This window comes from Ranitomeya variabilis, chromosome 6 (genome assembly GCF_051348905.1).
Source record: "Ranitomeya variabilis isolate aRanVar5 chromosome 6, aRanVar5.hap1, whole genome shotgun sequence".
NCBI lineage: Eukaryota > Metazoa > Chordata > Amphibia > Anura > Dendrobatidae > Ranitomeya > Ranitomeya variabilis.
The window spans coordinates 110927389-110948392 of NC_135237.1; the positions used below are offsets into that span (position 1 = coordinate 110927389).

The 21004-nt window shown below is 45.6% G+C and overlaps 1 protein-coding gene across 2 annotated transcripts in view; it reads left to right on the plus strand.

Moving 5' to 3' along the window:
- The first annotated feature begins 395 nt into the window (after nucleotides 1-395).
- The window catches only part of UBE2E2 (ubiquitin conjugating enzyme E2 E2), a 268675-nt gene continuing 248066 nt past the window's right edge, over nucleotides 396-21004 (plus strand). Inside the window, exon 1 of one of the 2 annotated variants that reach the window (XM_077268899.1) lies at nucleotides 396-512. Coding sequence is in view for 1 of the 2 variants with exons in the window: in XM_077268898.1 (XP_077125013.1) it covers nucleotides 3773-3790 (18 nt within the window). In the remaining variant the exon portion in view is untranslated. Of the gene's footprint in view, nucleotides 513-3757; nucleotides 3791-21004 lie in introns of those variants that run through there. The other variant, XM_077268898.1, reaches the window with a different exon arrangement.

Genomic DNA, 21004 nt, shown 5'->3' on the forward strand with positions numbered 1-21004 from the left:
AAATTTTCAAATTTTTTGCCAAATTTCCGTTTTTTTCACAAATAAACTCAGAAATTATCGACCTAAATTTACCACTAACATGAAGCCCAATATGTCACGAAAAAACAATCTCAGAATCGCTAGGATCCGTTGAAGCGTTCCTGAGTTATTACCTCATAAAGGGACACTGGTCAGAATTTCAAAAAACGGCAAGGTCATTAAGGCCAAAATAGGCTGGGTCATGAAGGGGTTAATGAAGAATGCAGCTTACAATTTAAGTTTTTTCCTATTACTGTTTTCCCTCTTTGAGCTTTATCCATTTGCACCGACTTTCCCCCTCCGAGTAGCCTACATGCAGCACGTACCCCCATCCATCACACAGGCAGCCCCCGCCGGCCCACTGCGCACGCGCGAGCAATTCTCGCGTCGCCAGTAATTACTGAAGAAGCGAGACTTCCCTGCGCATGCGCGGTTCGCTGCTGGGGATGCGCCGGGAAGTGTCGAGTCCCCAGCAGTGATCGGCGGTGAGCACGGTGAGTTCCCGAGAGGCGCTGGGACTTGTGGTTCCCCTGAGCCTACACAGCAGCCCAGCGCTAAATACAGTCGTGTGGTGATACACTGAGACGAGCTGAGTGCGTTGTCATTGGCTGGCAGTGTGTGATCCATCAATGTCACGTTGGACGGATCCGCGCACTGTGTCCTGGATCCCGGCTTCTGTACAGTTCTAGAATGTGGCCGATGGTCGCACGCTGCATGTGTGTGTGTGATCGTGTGTCAGATGAGTGCGCTCCCTCCTGTGTCATCGCCACAACTCCCGGCTCCACCACTCGCCCTGCCGGATCGCAGTAGCTGCGCTGTAGTCTGGGGTTTCCATTGCTCGGGGGCACTTTCTCCCCTGCTGCACAACCTCCAGCAGCTCTCCTGTCCCCCAGTGATGGGGCTGCTGGGACCCAGGGCAAGTGCTCCAGGAGGCCCCATAAGCCACCATTTATACTTGTGACAGATTATTTAAAAATTCCATTGTAATCCAAATTATTCTCCTCCGGATTCCCTGTGTGCAGTCTGTAAAGGCCGTGTAGCTGTATTCACATGGTGCTCCGAGCAGCAGGAGCAGACCTTCCCTGACGCCCACTGAGCCGCCTTCCCACTGGTGGCCAAAATAAAGCATCCTCTGTGGATCTCAGTGTATCTGTCCATGTGCCGTCCACACACTTAGGGGCCACATGACGCGTGCCGTGCACACGTGGAGGGGACATACGACGCGTGCTGTACACACCGAGGGGCCATATGATGTGTGCCGTCCACACACTTAGGGGCCGCATGACGCGTGCCGTACACACGTGGAGGGGACATACGACACGTGACGTACACGTGGAGGGGACATGGTGCATGCCATACACACGTGGAGGGGACGCATGCCATACACACGTGGAGGGGCCATAAGACGCTTGCAGAACACACTAGGGGGCCGCGTGACGCATGCCGTCCACACGTGGAGGGGCCATATGATGCGTGCCTTCCACACACTAAGGGGCCGCATGACGCATGCCATACACACGTGGATGGGACATATGATGCGTGCCGTCCACACACGGAGGGGCCGCATGCCATACACGCGTGGATGGGACATATGCGTGCTGTCCACACACGGAGGGGCCGCATGACACGCGCCGTACACACAGAGGGTCCGCATGAGGCATGTCGTACACACGGAGGGGTCACGTATACCATACACCTACATAGTGGTCGTATGACGTATGCTGTCCACATACGGAGGGGATGCATGCCATACACACGCAGAGGGTCTGTATGACGCGTGCTGTACACACGCAGAGTGGCCGTATGACTGTACCATACACTCGCGAGGCAGGGGACCATAATCATATGTGCCGTATAAACGTGGAGGGGCCAAATGCCGTGTGTGCCGTACACACGTGGAGGGGACCGTATCACGCGTGCCGTACACACACGGGGGGATATCACGTGTGCCGTACACCATCAGTACCCCCCCATCAATCCACAGAAAGGGATACTGGTTCAGTACTGAAGCCCCTTCACTGCTCTTTCCCTCACATCAGTGGACGCTTCTAATCATCTGTGCAATGAAAAAGTTTGAAGGGATATAGTGCAAAATCAGAGAGGCAATGCTTTTAAAGAGGTTTGTCCGGCTTGGAGGACAATTTTCTTTTTTTTCTCCTTAATTGCATGTATTTGGGGTTAAAAATCATCAGTATTTGGTCAGTATTTTACCTCAGTATTTGTAATCCAAAACCAGGAGTGGAGCAATCAGAGGAAAAGTAGAATAGAAACATATGCACCACTTCTTTATCACCCACTCCTAGTCTTCACTTACAGATACTGAGGTAAAATACTGACCAAACACTGAACGTGTGAACATGGCTCTGTGTATTGCTGACTGCAAAATGGCTTACCTGAGAAGCGTCAGTGAGCTTGTTCTGATGGCCTGATAGGAGAATTTGCAATTCATTTACCTGTCATTTCTGAGCTCCTGATTTATGGCCACTGACATCATCAAAGCTGATTGTAGAGGAAACAGAATCTGTAACAGCCAAACGGTGCAAAGTGTTTAATGAAAAATAATAGAAGCAAATATTTTTATCTCAAAATACATGCAGTTAAGTAAAAAAAATTAAATTATTGCCAAAGGTGGATAATCCCTAATTCTCAAGATCATTCATGGACCTAGAAGTCTGACCCTACTGATCACAAAGCGATGGCATGTCCTAGCTGTGACTTATCACATGGCACAAAATGTGTCCAGCAGTTCCAGCTTTGTGGCACATTTGCTTAGTGTCGCCCCTTGGGGTCAGTTTGTTTGACATTGCGTGCCACATGGGAGGTTCGCTGCTGCATCTGTAGTGCCGCACTGATGCCCATGATGTGAGTCCTGTTAATCTTTCCACCAGAAAAGGACATCGTGATTTCTGTATGAACAGGACTATGGTGGGGGGAGGGGGAGAGAAAATATATATCTTCTCTGCTTAAAGGGATTCTCCCTAAGTGACATTCTCTCCCATCTGGACCCTGCAGCACAGTCACATCATCTCATTTTCCTACCAGTCCACCATTCCCCTCATTGCAAACTTGGAGATTTGTAGTAACAAAGTAACAAAGTCTCCGAGGCCTTTCCAGGTTAACAGTATAGTGGTTGTGACATTTGTAAGTTCTCCTTTTCCCCCCTTGTAATGTGAGACTTTAAACCTTGGTGCCAGTGAATGCAAACCATTGTAAACAGCCATCATTACTGGCAGGAAGTCCAGAAAAATGTCTGCCCCGTGATCACTACTCTGTCTGACAGATCTCCCGTTCTGAGACCCTCCAGGATGTTTTTATACATCTGTGCATAATATTAGGAGCGCTGTGTGCCACATTCACTGTTGTGACGCGCTTCGTTTTTTCGGTTCCGTGCCCCTTTAAGGTGCATGTAGAGCTGCATGGTATAAGAGTGGTCCTCCCAGCCCGGGGCAGTTACTGGCACGCTGTGTGGTTACCAGGGTTGTGATCGCTGACCTGATAACTTGCTTGAAAAATCCGACTGATTCATCTCTATGACAACTACGTGGAGCGCACATTCGGATTTTGCATAATTTGTAGGGGCGTCATTATTTACATCCTCTGTTCTCACTTTATTCTTTCCTTTTTATAGTTCCTCTTGTCAGACTGTTGGATTCATCAAAGTCTAGTTAGTTACGTGACCAATATTGTTCAGAGAAGCCACACAGGCTGTAATAGGATCTGTCACCCGCAGTTATATGGATATTCCAGGACCCACATGGCTTTTTCTAAAAGGGTCTGTCTACTTTTACAATCTCTCTCCAATGTCACCTAGATGTTTTATTACTTGTCTTATGCTTCTTACTGCCTATCTCACCACCTGTTGGCGGGCACTTTTTGTCTGACTGCGACACGTCCCCATATTCCTCACGCAGACTTCTTCACTCATCTGGCAAAGCAGGACTATGGTGTGGCTAAGCCAAACCTCCGACTCCTCAATTTCCATGACTCTGACTCCACCAAAATGGGCTCCGACTCCACAGCCCTTCGGCAAAGCTGCCGTGTCTCATCCATTTCACTCCGACTCATCATTTACGACTTCCTGTGCACAGGACTAAAAGGGATTGTCCACCCTAGAGCACATCACCGATCCACAGTATCGATGGGTGACGCACTACTGAAACCGCAACAGATTGTCAGATCGGTGAATTTTTATCCCCAACAGGGAATTTTTATTCCTGTGCCGCGGCTGGTCCGATGCCCGGCTGCCTCTCCTTTCATTCTCTATGGGACTGACCGAAAAAGCCGAGCCCAATAGAGAGTGACTAGAGCGCAGGTCACATGGACTCCCTGCCGCTCCATTCTAAGGGTGCTTTCACATTGCCTTTAGTTACACGCTCGGTGGTCCTGTTGGGGCTTATGTCCGAACCTCTCTGCAAAACAAGATTTGCACATTTTGCAGGGAGAGTGGGGGTTTGGACGCACCGTGCATGTGACTAAACGCAATGTGAGAGCACCCTAACAGGAATAAGAGTCCCCAGTTCCCCCACCAAGTAATATGTTATCAGCAACAGGATGAGGTTATATCTTTAACTGCTCCTTTAAAAAGGACCTTTCACTGGATTCTTTCTTGGTCACGTAATTTGCATCCGTCTAAGGCCACGTTCACATGATCAGTATTTGGTCAGTATTTTACCTCAGTATCTGTAAACCCAGGAGTGGGTGATAAATCCAGAAGTGGGGACGTGTTTCTATTATACTTTTCCTCCGATTGTTCCTCACCTGGTTTACTGACCAAATACTGGACATGTGAACGTGGCCTTAACCTGAGATCTGCTGCCCCACTGATTCTGGAGCAGTTTTTCTTCTGTGCCTCCTTCCCAAATTCATGCCCCCGGAAATAAAGCACATTGTCCAATCCTGAGGGACTGGATAAGATTTCTAACGATTGATTGACAAAAGAAGGCTGCAGTTTGTCTTAGTTCTCTTTATAATTATGACCTATAAAAGAGAGATGTGCCTGGATATTGTAGTGCACCCACGTTCAGTTGTGGAAGTGTGACAGAGTCGATGGCCACAGCATGTACGAGATGTTAAAGGGGTGTTCCCATCTCCAAGATCCTATCCCAGTGTGTAGTAGGTGTACTAATATTGGCAGATACCTCCAATTAGAAATGTAGTATAGTTTTTCTGATTCACTGTCTCTTTCCCCATGTGCAGGCATTGCAGGACCTTAGGTATTCATGGTTACGACCACTAGCAACTAGATAACTGTCACCATATCAGTGGTCGTAACCATGGTTACCTAAGGTCCTGCACATGAGGAAAGAGACATAGCTAATCAGAAGAACTATATTATATTTCTATATTGTACATATTGGGATAGGATCTTGGAGATGGGAATACTCCTTTAAGGAGTGATGCCTCCGAGTCCAGTGGAGCCAGGTGGGGAGGAAAGCCTGTTCTGCTCAGGGAGTTCTGTGACGCCTGTGATTTCGTTAGTGATTTGTTATTTATGGCATATCCAGCTATTATTGACCATTATGCTAAAAAAAACTCAGAAACGCTCTTACACACAATAGTTGTTTTGTCAGATGAAATCCACTTGTTAGAACGCTGCATCCATAGGTATGTCCGAGTGTTCTCTTCACAGCTATTGTGAGTCTTTTTGTCCAGTTGCTCTCGAGTCATTGTCTCATGATTGCTCATTTATTACAGTCGTTTGCCGCTTCATACATTGTAGTCATGACTTTGTCACTCTTTGATGTTTTGCTTGTCAGGTTGTAAATCAGTCTTGTCAAACTCCTGAGAAATCCCTCATTTCTGAATGTAGATTGTGTGCAGAGGAGATTTTCTGGATGTTTCCTAATGACTTTATATATCTGATATTCTTTAAGAATGTGCAGCTTGCAGGATATTACCTGAAGGTGACTATTGTCCTTAAGTGCTAGAAACACATACTGCAGCCATGTACAAATACAGTGGGGGAACGAGTTAAGGTACCGTCACATTAAGCGACGCTGCAGTGATATCGACAACGATGCCGATCGCTGCAGCGTCGCTGTGTGGTTGCTGGAGAGCTGTCACACAGACGGCTCTCCAGCGACCAACGATGCCGAAGTCCCGGGTAACCTGGGTAAACATCGGGTTACTAAGCGCAGGGCCGCGCTTAGTAACCCGATGTTTACCCTGGTTACCATTGTAAATGTAAAAAAAAACAGTACATACTCACCTTCTGATGTCCGTCAGGTCCCTGGCCGTCTGCTTCCCGCACTGACTGTGAGCTCCGGCCAGCCGTAAAGTAAAAGCAGAGCACAGCGGTGACGTCACCGCTGTGCTTTACGGCCGGCCGGCGCTCACAGTCGGTGCGGGAAGCAGACGGCCAGGGACGTGACGGACATCAGAAGGTGAGTATGTACTGTTTTTTTTTTTACATTTACAATGGTAACCAGGGTAAATATCGGGTTACTAAGCGCCGCCCTGCGCTTAGTAACCCGATATTTACCCTGGTTAGCATTGTAAAACATTGCTGGCATCGTTGCTTTTGCTGTCAAACACGACGATACACGCCGATCTGACGACCAAATAAAGTTCTGGACTTTCAGCAACGACCAGCGATATCACAGCGGGATCCAGATCGCTGCTGCGTGTCAAACACAACGATATCGCTATCCAGGACGCTGCAACGTCACCGATCGCTATCGTTATCGTTGCAAAGTCGTTTAGTGTGAAGGTACCTTAAGAGAACCCACAGGAACAACCTATTGTTCTGCAGGATTACTATTAAAATGCCGTCTGGTTGTTATCTAAGTCACAGTTATACATGGGCACAGTCTAATGAACCTCATAATAAACCCATTCACACTGTTCATTTTTTTTATTAAACGCTTTGGGCGATAATCCACATTGGAGGGAGATAAAGTAAGTGAACCCTGATTTAAATAGCCTGGAAATCTTCTATTTGCTGCAAATAAGATTTACAAAACATTGAAGAGTAATTTTGCGCTATTCTTCATTTAATCAGCACTTCTAAGATGTCTTTTGTGCCTATCCATTTGTCTAACCAGGCAGCCGATCTTCCTCTGAATGAGAAAAGTGCTCGTTCGTCGGGTGAAATGATTTTTAAGCTTGCTTAAAAACCATCATTCCCAGCAACACATTGTCTTATGTCCTAATTTCTGCCAAGAACAATGATTCTCTATGCGCACAGAATGATCATGCTACCGATCGTTCTGTGCACCTGGAAGTGATGTAGGCCTCCCTAAACAGGCTATTAAACGATAATTGGCTCCATGTAGCTGATCAACAGTTGTTTAACAGCCACGATTGACCATGTAAACCCAGCATTACATGTGGGCTTTGGCTCACTGTGTGGTGGCATCTCCCAATGTCTCTTACGGTTAACTTATAATAATAATAATAATAATAATAATCTTTATTTTTATATAGCGCTAACATATTACGCAGCGCTTTACAGTTTTGCACACATTATCATCACTGTCCCTGATAGGGCTCACCAGTATGTCTATGGAATGTGGGAGGAAACCGGAGTACCCGGAGGGAACCCACCCAAACACGGGGAGAACATACAAACTCCTTGCAAATGTTGTCCAAGGTGTGATTAGAACCCAGGACTCCAGCGCTGCAAGGCTGCTGTGCTAACCACTGATGGATTGTTGCCCTAACATTCTTCTCTAAAATGTTCTGAAGCACCTTTGGATTCATTAAATGATCACAAGGTGTCTGGTGGAGATGAGGTTTTGGTGGTGGTGTGCAATGATCTTTTTCCTCTAAACATATCTTTGTGTATTTGTGTAAATGTTAAATTTTTTTCTTATCTATGTATAAACTTTACCAGAGGTGCTGTGGAGTATCCAGGTGGCCTTGGGCACACTGACAATGAGACACCATATCTTTTTTGGATTGCAGTGGTTTTCTTTATGGTGTCCTTCCATGAACTCCATGTTTACGCTTTGTAGAGTCTTCAGCAGTTCTTTTGCTTTTACGCTTCTTCTCGTTCTCACCTTTCTGGATTGCCTGTTGTGCTCTTTGAGTGGTCTTATCATTAGGGCCGCTCCTTGGTAGAAAAGCAACAACTTAATTTTTTGGGCTTTGTAGATAATTTGTCTGACTGTATTAGCAGATACTTCCAATTAGAAATGTAGGATTGATGTATACCCAGATATTTCCAGTAATGCTTTTGTAGACTTTTCCAAGCTACCTTCTGAGGTCTCCTTTATATGTTTGACTTTGAGGTATAATTCACTCTAACTAATGTTTCTTGAGAAGAACAGATTTCTGAGTAACCAAGCTTTGCGTGCCTTTCTGTAATAGGCAAAATATCTTGAAACCAAGCCTTCCAATCTTATCTACTTAAGCCACCACTCCTGCATTTTTATATTTCAGTGCTGAAGTGACATCACTAATCCATATTCCCGGCCCCTAGTAATATGCGCACCAGCCGCCAACTTCAGCTGTTCTGGTGCCGATCCTGTCCTTTCCGCCATCTTGTGACCGCAACTTCTGAAGTGACTTTCACAAGCTCTCAGTGTCAGTCTATGAAGGCCCCGTTTTGGCTCTCGTAGACTTACACTGAGACGTGACCTCCAGCTCGCCCATCAAACACTGGAGCGATACGGCAGGCCACCACAACCTGCAGAAAATGAGAGGAGCGGCACTGAGAACAGAAGAAGACAGGAGCTGGTAAGCATCAGACTAGGGTCATGGAACTTTCATTAGTGACAGCACTCTAGCACTGAAATAAAAAACCACCTTTGACAATTAGCCATTTCAGGCATTATTAGCATAGAGGTTCTCCTATCTTAACTCTCTCTACTGTGGATATTTGCTCAATAAAAGACATTGAAGAGTGTTGTGTTAGGTTAGATTGTAGTTGTCTACAATTAGATTGTACTTGTCTACAATTAGATTGTAGTTGTCTACAATTGTGAGTAAAATAGCAATAAGACCACATTTTATTAGTAATCAGTGCAAAAATTCAGTTACTTACAAGAGACATTACTTTTTCCTCTATCTGATTTTGGACTGCTGATCTTTTTTTTTCCCCCGGAAATAACCTACCACCAGAGATGTCGGATGAGTGCTTCTTTGTATGGGACGATATAGCCACTGGTCAATCCTAAGCTGTATGGGATTTTCTGGTAGTGGGCAGTGCATTACAGCAAGTATTTGAATTGCATACATACAGTCACATGCCAACTAGACATACCTAGCCTTGCTCAATAAAAGTGACTTGAGTGAGGCTGAACACATCTAGTTGGTATGTGGCAAGAAGTATGCAAATCACATACTTGTGGTCACATGCCCGCCCGCTGCCAGCACTGGAAAATCCTGACTATGCACTCTGTGCACTGTGAGGATTCACAAGTCTGCAGTCACATAGAGTGACTGCAGACTTGCTCCCCAAGTCTGGGCAACCCCTTTAAGGCTATGTGTTGAACCCTCCTTCAGAGCAAATAGATCAGCAGCACTTGCCTCTCTCTTGCCGGCTAGTTTGGTATAATGTATAAGACGATTGTCTAGAAATAGAGACAGTTGTAGCAAACTCATTTTTCTTCAGAGCCTGATTGTACGTTTTTATGTTCTGGATATAAAAAAGAATATGCAAACATTGGAAATCCCTTTAATAGATGGAATTCAGTCTCTTTAAATATAGATACACTACCTGTTATGGTTCTCAATGGCAAGAGAACATAGCCCAGCAAACATACGAACTAGCTCTTGGAAGGATGGAAACTAAACTGACCATGAACTAAACCTGCCGCACAACTAACAGTAGCCGGGTAGCGTAGCCTGCGTTTTATCCCTAGACGCCCAGCGCCGGCCGGAGGACTAACTAATCCTGGCAGAGGAAAATATAGTCCTGGCTCACCTCTAGAGAAATTTCCCCGAAAGGCAGACAGAGGCCCCCACAAATATTGGCGGTGATTTTAGATGAAATGACAAACGTAGTATGAAAATAGGTTTAGCAAAATTGAGGTCCGCTTACTAGATAGCAGGAAGACAGAAAGGGCACTTTCATGGTCAGCTGAAAACCCTATCAAAATACCATCCTGAAATTACTTTAAGACTCTAGTATTAACTCATAACATCAGAGTGGCAATTTCAGATCACAAGAGCTTTCCAGACACAGAAACGAAACTACAGCTGTGAACTGGAACAAAATGCAAAAACAAACAAGGACTAAGTCCAACTTAGCTGGGAGTTGTCTAGCAGCAGGAACATGCACAGAAAGGCTTCTGATTACAATGTTGACCGGCATGGAAGTGACAGAGGAGCACGGTTAAATAGCGACTCCCACATCCTGATGGAAACAGGTGAACAGAGAGGATGATGCACACCAGTTCAATTCCACCAGTGGCCACCGGGGGAGCCCAAAATCCAATTTCACAACAGTACCCCCCCCTCAAGGAGGGGGCACCGAACCCTCACCAGAACCACCAGGGCGATCAGGATGAGCCCTATGAAAGGCACGGACCAAATCGGAGGCATGAACATCAGAGGCAGTCACCCAAGAATTATCCTCCTGACCGTATCCCTTCCATTTGACGAGATACTGGAGTTTCCGTCTGGAAACACGGGAGTCCAAGATTTTTTCCACAACGTACTCCAACTCGCCCTCAACCAACACCGGAGCAGGAGGCTCAACGGAAGGCACAACCGGTACCTCATACCTGCGCAATAATGACCGATGAAAAACATTATGAATAGAAAAAGATGCAGGGAGGTCCAAACGGAAGGACACAGGGTTAAGAATTTCCAATATCTTGTACGGGCCGATGAACCGAGGCTTAAACTTGGGAGAAGAAACCCTCATAGGGACAAAACGGGAAGACAACCACACCAAGTCCCCAACACAAAGCCGAGGACCAACCCGACGCCGGCGGTTGGCAAAAAGCTGAGTCTTCTCCTGGGACAACTTCAAATTGTCCACTACCTGCCCCCAAATCTGATGCAACCTCTCCACCACAGCATCCACTCCAGGACAATCCGAAGATTCCACCTGACCAGAAGAAAATCGAGGATGAAACCCCGAATTACAGAAAAAGGGAGACACCAAGGTGGCAGAACTGGCCCGATTATTGAGGGCAAACTCCGCTAAAGGCAAAAAAGCAACCCAATCATCCTGATCTGCAGACACAAAACACCTCAAATATGTCTCCAAGGTCTGATTCGTCCGCTCGGTCTGGCCATTAGTCTGAGGATGGAAAGCAGACGAGAAAGACAAATCTATGCCCATCCTAGCACAGAATGCTCGCCAAAATCTAGACACGAATTGGGTACCTCTGTCAGAAACGATATTCTCCGGAATACCATGCAAACTTACCACATTTTGAAAAAACAGAGGAACCAACTCGGAAGAAGAAGGCAACTTAGGCAGGGGAACCAAATGGACCATCTTAGAGAAACGATCACACACCACCCAGATGACAGACATCTTCTGAGAAACAGGAAGATCCGAAATAAAATCCATCGAGATGTGCGTCCAGGGCCTCTTCGGGATAGGCAAGGGCAACAACAATCCACTAGCCCGAGAACAACAAGGCTTGGCCCGAGCACAAACGTCACAAGACTGCACGAAGCCTCGCACATCTCGAGACAGGGAAGGCCACCAGAAGGACCTTGCCACCAAATCCCTGGTACCAAAGATTCCAGGATGACCTGCCAACGCAGAAGAATGAACCTCAGAAATGACTTTACTGGTCCAATCATCAGGAACAAACAGTCTACCAGGTGGGCAACGATCAGGTCTATCCGCCTGAAACTCCTGCAAGGCCCGCCGCAGGTCTGGAGAAACGGCAGACAATATCACTCCATCCTTAAGGATACCTGTAGGTTCAGAATTACCAGGGGAGTCAGGCTCAAAACTCCTAGAAAGGGCATCCGCCTTAACATTCTTAGAACCCGGCAGGTAGGACACCACAAAATTAAACCGAGAGAAAAACAACGACCAGCGCGCCTCTCTAGGATTCAGGCGTCTGGCGGACTCAAGATAAATTAGATTTTTGTGGTCAGTCAATACCACCACCTGATGTCTAGCCCCCTCAAGCCAATGACGCCACTCCTCAAAAGCCCACTTCATGGCCAAAAGCTCCCGATTCCCAACATCATAATTCCGCTCGGCGGGCGAAAATTTACGCGAGAAAAAAGCACAAGGTCTCATCACGGAGCAATCGGAACTTCTCTGCGACAAAACCGCCCCAGCTCCGATTTCAGAAGCGTCGACCTCAACCTGAAAAGGAAGAGCAACATCAGGCTGACGCAACACAGGGGCGGAAGAAAAGCGGTGCTTAAGCTCCCGAAAGGCCTCCACAGCAGCAGGGGACCAATCAGCAACATCAGCACCCTTCTTAGTCAAATCAGTCAATGGTTTAACAACATCAGAAAAACCAGCAATAAATCGACGATAAAAGTTAGCAAAGCCCAAAAATTTCTGAAGACTCTTAAGAGAAGAGGGTTGCGTCCAATCACAAATAGCCTGAACCTTGACAGGAACCATCTCGATGGAAGAGGGGGAAAAAATATATCCCAAAAAGGAAATCTTCTGAACCCCAAAAACGCACTTAGAACCCTTCACACACAAGGAATTAGACCGCAAAACCTGAAAAACCCTCCTGACCTGCTGGACATGAGAGTCCCAGTCATCCGAAAAAATCAAAATATCATCCAGATACACAATCATAAATTTATCCAAATAATCACGGAAAATGTCATGCATAAAGGACTGAAAGACTGAAGGGGCATTTGAAAGACCAAAAGGCATCACCAAATACTCAAAGTGGCCCTCGGGCGTATTAAATGCGGTTTTCCACTCATCCCCCTGCTTAATTCGCACCAAATTATACGCCCCACGAAGATCTATCTTAGAGAACCACTTGGCCCCCTTTATGCGAGCAAACAAATCAGTCAGCAGTGGCAACGGATATTGATATTTAACCGTGATTTTATTCAAAAGCCGATAATCAATGCACGGCCTCAAAGAGCCATCTTTCTTAGCCACAAAGAAAAAACCGGCTCCTAAGGGAGATGACGAAGGACGAATATGTCCCTTTTCCAAGGACTCCTTTATATATTCTCGCATAGCAGCATGTTCAGGCACAGACAGATTAAATAAACGACCCTTAGGGTATTTACTACCCGGAATCAAATCTATGGCACAATCGCACTCCCGGTGCGGAGGTAATGAACCAAGCTTAGGTTCTTCAAAAACGTCACGATATTCAGTCAAGAATTCAGGAATCTCAGAGGGAATAGATGATGAAATGGAAACCACAGGTACGTCCCCATGCGTCCCCTTACATCCCCAGCTTAACACAGACATTTCCAGGCTTTCCAGTCAAGGACTGGGTTATGAGATTGCAGCCATGGCAATCCAAGCACCAACACATCATGTAGGTTATACAGCACAAGAAAGCGAATAATCTCCTGGTGATCCGGATTAATCCGCATAGTTACTTGTGTCCAGTATTGTGGTTTATTGCTAGCCAATGGGGTGGAGTCAATCCCCTTCAGGGGTATAGGAGTTTCAAGAGGCTCCAAATCATACCCACAGCGTTTGGCAAAGGACCAATCCATAAGACTCAAAGCGGCGCCAGAGTCGACATAGGCATCCGCGGTAATAGATGATAAAGAACAAATCAGGGTCACAGATAGAATAAACTTAGACTGTAAAGTGCCAATTGAAACAGACTTATCAAGCTTCTTAGTACGCTTAGAGCATGCTGATATAACATGAGTTGAATCACCGCAATAGAAGCACAACCCATTTTTTCGTCTAAAATTCTGCCGTTCACTTCTGGACAGAATTCTATCACATTGCATATTCTCTGGCGTCTTCTCAGTAGACACCGCCAAATGGTGCACAGGTTTGCGCTCCCGCAGACGCCTATCGATCTGGATAGCCATTGTCATGGACTCATTCAGACCCGCAGGCACAGGGAACCCCACCATAACATCCTTAATGGCATCAGAGAGACCCTCTCTGAAATTCGCCGCCAGGGCGCACTCATTCCACTGAGTAAGCACAGCCCATTTACGGAATTTCTGGCAGTATATTTCAGCTTCGTCTTGCCCCTGAGATAGGGACATCAAGGCCTTTTCCGCCTGAAGTTCTAACTGAGGTTCCTCATAAAGCAACCCCAAGGCCAGAAAAAACGCATCCACATTGAGCAACGCAGGATCCCCTGGAGCCAATGCAAAAGCCCAATCCTGAGGGTCGCCCCGGAGCAAAGAAATCACAATCCTGACCTGCTGAGCAGGATCTCCAGCAGAGCGAGATTTCAGGGACAAAAACAACTTGCAATTATTTTTGAAATTTTGAAAGCAAGATCTATTCCCCGAGAAAAATTCAGGCAAAGGAATTCTAGGTTCAGATATAGGAACATGAACAACAAAATCTTGTAAGTTTTGAACTTTCGTGGTGAGATTATTCAAACCTGCAGCTAAACTCTGAATATCCATTTTAAACAGGTGAACACAGAGCCATTCCAGGATTAGAAGGAGAGAGAGAGAGAGAGGCTGCAATATAGGCAGACTTGCAAGAGATTCAATTACAAGCACACTCAGAACTGAGAAAAAAAAAAAAAAAAATCTTCAGCAGACTTCTCTTTTCTCTCCTTTCTCTGTCAATTAATTTAACCCTTTGCGGCCGGTCAAACTGTTATGGTTCTCAATGGCAAGAGAACATAGCCCAGCAAACATACGAACTAGCTCTTGGAAGGATGGAAACTAAACTGACCATGAACTAAACCTGCCGCACAACTAACAGTAGCCGGGTAGCGTAGCCTGCGTTTTATCCCTAGACGCCCAGCGCCGGCCGGAGGACTAACTAATCCTGGCAGAGGAAAATATAGTCCTGGCTCACCTCTAGAGAAATTTCCCCGAAAGGCAGACAGAGGCCCCCACAAATATTGGCGGTGATTTTAGATGAAATGACAAACGTAGTATGAAAATAGGTTTAGCAAAATTGAGGTCCGCTTACTAGATAGCAGGAAGACAGAAAGGGCACTTTCATGGTCAGCTGAAAACCCTATCAAAATACCATCCTGAAATTACTTTAAGACTCTAGTATTAACTCATAACATCAGAGTGGCAGTTTCAGATCACAAGAGCTTTCCAGACACAGAAACGAAACTACAGCTGTGAACTGGAACAAAATGCAAAAACAAACAAGGACTAAGTCCAACTTAGCTGGGAGTTGTCTAGCAGCAGGAACATGCACAGAAAGGCTTCTGATTACAATGTTGACCGGCATGGAAGTGACAGAGGAGCACGGTTAAATAGCGACTCCCACATCCTGATGGAAACAGGTGAACAGAGAGGATGATGCACACCAGTTCAATTCCACCAGTGGCCACCGGGGGAGCCCAAAATCCAATTTCACAACAACTACCGTTCAAAAGTTTAGGGTCACCCAGACAATTTTGTGTTTTCCATGAAAACTCATACTTTTATTAATCAAATGAGTTGCCAAATGAATTGAAAATCTAGTCCAGACATTGACGAGGTTCTAAAAAAGATTTTTATTTGAAATAATAATTTTCTCCTTCAAACTTTGCTTTCATCAAAGAATGCTCCTTTTGCAGCAATTACAGCATTGCAGACCTTTGGCATTCTAGCAGTTAATTTGCTGAGGTAATCTGGAGAAATTTCACCCCGTGCTTCCAGATGCCCCTCCCACAAGTTGGTTTGGCTTAATGGGCACTTTTTGCGCACCATACGGTCAAGCTGCTCCCACAACAGCTCAGTGGGGTTGAGATCTGGTGACTGCGCTGGCCACTCCATTACAGATAGAATACCAGCTGCCTGCTTCTTCCCTAAATAGTTCTTGCACAATTTGGAGGTGTGCTTTGGGTCATTGTCCTGCTGCAGGATGAAATTGGCTCCAATCAAGCGCTGTCCATAGGGTATGGCATGGCGTTGCAAAATGGAGTGATAGCCTTCCTTATTCAATATCCCTTTTACCTTGTACAAATCTCCCACTTTACCAGCACCAAAGCAATCCCAGACCATTACAACTTCCACCATGCTTGACAGATGGCGTCAGGCACTCTTCCAGCATCTCATCAGTTGTTCTGCGTCTCACAAAGGTTCTGTGTGATCCAAACACCTCAAACTTGGATTCGTCTGTCCATAACACTTTTTTCCAATCTTCCTCTGTCCAATGTCTGTGTTCTTTTGCTCATATTAATCTTTTCCTTTTATTAGCCAGTCTCAGATATGGTTTTTTCTTTGCCACTCTGCCCTGAAGGCCAGCATCCCAGAATCGCCTCTTCACTGTAGACGATGACACTGGCATTTTGCGTGTACTATTTAATGAAGCTGCCAGTTGAGGACCCGTGAGGCGTCGATTTCTCAAAGTACAGACTCTAATGTACTTATCTTGTTGCTCAGTTGTGCAGTGGGGGCTCCCACTTCTCTTTCTACTCAGGTTAGAGCCTGTTTGTGCTCTCCTCTGAAGGGAGTAGTACACACCGTTGTAGGAAATCTTCAGTTTCTTGGCAATTTCTCACATGGAATAGCCTTCATTTATAAGTACAAGAATAGACTGTTGAGTTTCACATGAGAGTTTAGTGGAACTCACAAATGTAATGCTCCAGATTCTCAACTAGCTCAAAGGAAGGTGAGGTTTATAGGTTCTCTAATCAGCCAAACTGTTTTCAGCTGTGCTAACATACTTGTACAAGGGTTTTCAAGGGTATTCTAACCATCCATTAGCCTTCTTACACAGTTAGCAAACACAAAGTACCATAAGAACACTGGAGTGATGGTTGTTGGAAATGGGCCTCTATACACCTATGAAGATATTGCATTACAAACCAGACGTTTGCAGCTAGAATAGTCATTTATCACATTAACAATGTATAGAGTGTATTTCTGAATCATTTAATGTTAGCTTCATTGGAAAAAACTGTTCTTTCAAAAATAAGGACATTTCTAAGTGACCCTAAACTTTCGAACAGTAGTGTACATATTTGTAAATGTCATTTATTTTCCTTATTAAGCTGTATTTGGCAGTGACTTCTTCATATATAAAGTCAATTACGTCGTTCCATCCTAGCTAGTGAGGCATGGAGCAGTGATCTGGTTACTGTATTAGTAATGCTTTGTGACTCCGAGAAAGTACCAGAAATCACAAGATCGCTTGCAGGGTGGGGAAGACTATTCTTTTTGAATTAATATTTGACTTAATTTGGTATTTAAAAATGAAATATGTTTATTTTGTAGTAGTTATTGCTGCCTGATATTTTACATTTTGACAACTCGTGTTATATTACTATTCTCGATGGTAAGAGCTGTTAATATAAATCTTACTTTAATGAGCCAAGAACACTCTTTCCCTACCTCTTAGATGAACTTCCAAGGACATCAAAAGTGCTTAATGTCTTTTTAGATAAAACGAAACCTGCATTGAAATGCAATGACTCTCAGTTAGTGATCCTTCCATGTAAAAGTGACAATATATCATTAAAAATACATCAGTAATGTCTCACTTCACCCTATGTCAAGTCATTATAGGGCGATAAGGACAATTTTTAGAAACTGTTCTTGAAAAATCTCATAGATCAAACCTCTATGATCGGGCTGCTATTATTACATGTATCAAAATAAATTAGATTTAAGAATCAGTGTGTTCCCTGAACAGACTTTCGGCATATTGTTTTGCTTTCAAAGATCAGATTTTTTTAGTCTGAAAATATGTTCTGAAACATCTCTGCAGAGTTGTCCTGTGGATGCCCGGTTCATTGTGTTAGTAGGAAATCGAATAAAATGGATTTTCCCAGAATTGATACTTATTCCTTTTCCAGTTAGTGGTAGTGGTAATAGTGTGATTTAGCCTGACCCTTGGAACGCCCACTGTTCACGAGAATAGTGGTCCCAAGCCCTCGTCTCTTTCTATACACTGCATGTGATGAGGAGGACATACATGGAGCCACCATTCAAAGTCTAAAATGCGTCACTGCCCCGAGTGCAGTGTTCTCAAAGGCGTATTCCCACAATTGAAATTTATCTCCTTTACTGACCACTAGCACTGGTTAAAAATGGTGGTAGGAGAAAAAACAACTTCCAGTTGCAGTGTTCCCTCAGCTTGTGAGCTCACTCGTCTGGGTTTCATTTGGGTCCCACTTCCAGCCCAGCTCCTGCGGCCGCACCTGTAACAGGGGTACGTTTCTCCTCTGCAACGATAGCACTTAAGCATCCATAACTGCCTCTGAGCTCCTGTAGCCGAGGGTATAAACTTTGCCTTTCTTGCCACTGCCAACAATTAGGGCAAAGGAGGAATTGGGCCATCCTTCTGATAAGTTTTTCTCCCTGACCACCACAGAGAAAGCATGCGTGACTGGTAGAAGCCTGGCCTCTTTCGCTCAGAGAGTGGGGTCCTGGAGCAGTTAGAAGGGCAGTACATGTGGTCAGTAACCTCCACTACATAGTCACCAGGCTCCTGCACTTGTTAGGTGTCAGGGACTAGACTCTTGGTTCACATCCTAGCTCTCCGACTGCTACTTCACTGTATCATTTGCCGACTGTTCATCCTCTAATATTCCCCTTACTATCGGGGTTCCTCAAGTCTCAGTCCTAGGCCACCTTATCTTCTCTCTACACAATGTCCCTATTGGACAAACCATCAGGAGACTTGGTTTCCAGTATCAACTGTATGCTGATGACACCCATTTATACACCTCTTTTCCTAACATTACCCCACATTAATACAAAATACCAGGGGTTGTCTGCCGCTGTCTCTAACACTATGTCTTCCACCCATCTAAAACTAATTTTATCCAAAACTGACCTTCTTGGGTTTCCGACCTATGCAGTTACATTAGGTGGTTGACCATAACTCCCAAGCAGCATGCTCGCTGTTTTAGGGTCTTATTTGACACATAATTTCTTTTATTCACCTATATCCAATATCTCGCTCATGTCACCTGCATCCTAAAGACATCTCCAGAATTTGACCTTTTCTCACATTTGAATCTGCAAAAACTCTTACTCATTCTCATCTGGACAACTGCAACTCTCTACTGATCAGTCTCCCTCTGACCAAACTTTCTCCTCTCCAATCCATCCTGGATGCGGCAGCCAGGGTCGCATTCCGGTCCAGCCACTTCACCGACGCCTCTATTCTGTGCCAGTCATTGCACTGGTTGCCCATTTGTTGCAGAATGCAATACAATCTTATCTCTCACTCAAACTACTCCATTGTTCTGCACTACCCTATATCTCCTCCCTCATCTCTATCACCCTACCCTTGCTGCCCATCGTGCAGCTAATCTAAAGGCTGAGTCACACATAACGATATCGTTAACGATATCGTTGCAACGTCACGCTTTTGGTGATGTAGCAACGATCCCGCTAATGATCTCGTTATGTGTGACAGCGACCAACGATCAGGCCCCTGCTGGGAGATCGTTGGTCGATGAGAATGATCAGGACCTTTTTTTGGTCGCTGATCACCCGCTGTCATCGCTGGATCGGCGTGTGTGACGCCTATCCAGCGATGTGTTCACTTGTAACCAGGGTAAATATCGGGTTACTAAGCGCAGGGCCGCGCTTAGTAACCCGATATTTACCCTGGTTACCATTGTAAAAGTTTAAAAAAAAGCAGTACATACTCACATTCTGATGTCTGTCATGTCCCCCGGCGTCCACAGGGTTAAAACTGGTTTCGCTGGCCGTAAAGCAGAGCACAGCGGTGACGTCACCGCTGTTAGTGCCGGCGCTGACACATTCAGTGCAGGGAAGCTCTCGGCAGCAGCGCGTGCATATTAGCAGCGCTCCTGCCGAAAGCAGTTTTAACCCTGTGGACGCCGGGGGATGTGACAGACATCAGAATGTATGTAGTGTTTTTTTTTTTTTTCACTTTTACAATGATAACCAGGGTAAATATCGGGTTACTAAGCGCGGCCCTGCACTTAGTAACCCGATGTTTACCCTGGTTACCCGGGTGCTGCAGGGGGACTTCGGCATCGTTGAAGACAGTTTCAACGATGCCGAAGTCGTTCCCCTGATCGTTGGTCGCTGGAGAGAGCTGTCTGTGTGACAGCTCCCCAGCGACCACACAACGACTTACCAAGTATCGCTGGTCGTGATCGTTGGTAAGTCGTTTAGTGTAACTCCAGCTTAAGACTAACATCCTCCTTAATCCGAACCTTGCACTTCCGTCTCCAAGACTTCTCTCTTCAATCCAACTAATACCTAGCCCCCACATCTTTAAGTGTACTTTAAAAAAAACACGTGTCTTCAGACAGGCCTATAACCTCATTTCACTAATCTAGCTCTTCACTGTTCGATCCTTCTAAATGTTCCTCAGAATCTGGTCCCTCTTAGGCCGGTTTCACATTAGCGCTTGGAGCAGCTGCGGAGGGCTGCGGACTTCCTCTGTGAAGCCCCGCCCTCGGCCGCTAGTTCTGCCTACTTCTGCATGCGGCCGGCATGCGGCCTGCGTACCTATCTTTAACATTAGGTACGCAGGTCGTGCCGCTGTATGCGGATGTTTCCGCATGCGTCGTTTTAACCAAATAGGCGGAGCTAGCGGCGGAGGTTCCGCCGAGGGCGGGGCTTCACGGAGGAAGTCCGCAGCTGCTACAAACGCTAGTGTGAAACTAGCCTTAATCATCAGCCTCCACTTCCTCCATGCACCAAATAGCACTTAGTAACTGCACTGATACAGATACTGTCTGATGAGCAGATCATGCAGCTTTTTATGATAGCCCCTATTTACTATAATGATGGCTGGGCCATACATAACGATCACGTTCCCCCTATTGTGCCCCCCTATTTCCTTATAGATTGTAAGATTGTGAGTGAGGTCCTCACTCCTCCTGTAATTGTTGAACTATGTCGTAATGTCTTTATTATTTTTACATGTTCCGGCTTAATTGTAAAGTGGTTGAGGAATTTTTTTGTTCAGTAGAAATATTATTAATTTTTATTAGCAGTACCAGCATGTCCTCCAAGTTATTGTGAGGTTCTGACGCTATGGCTGACC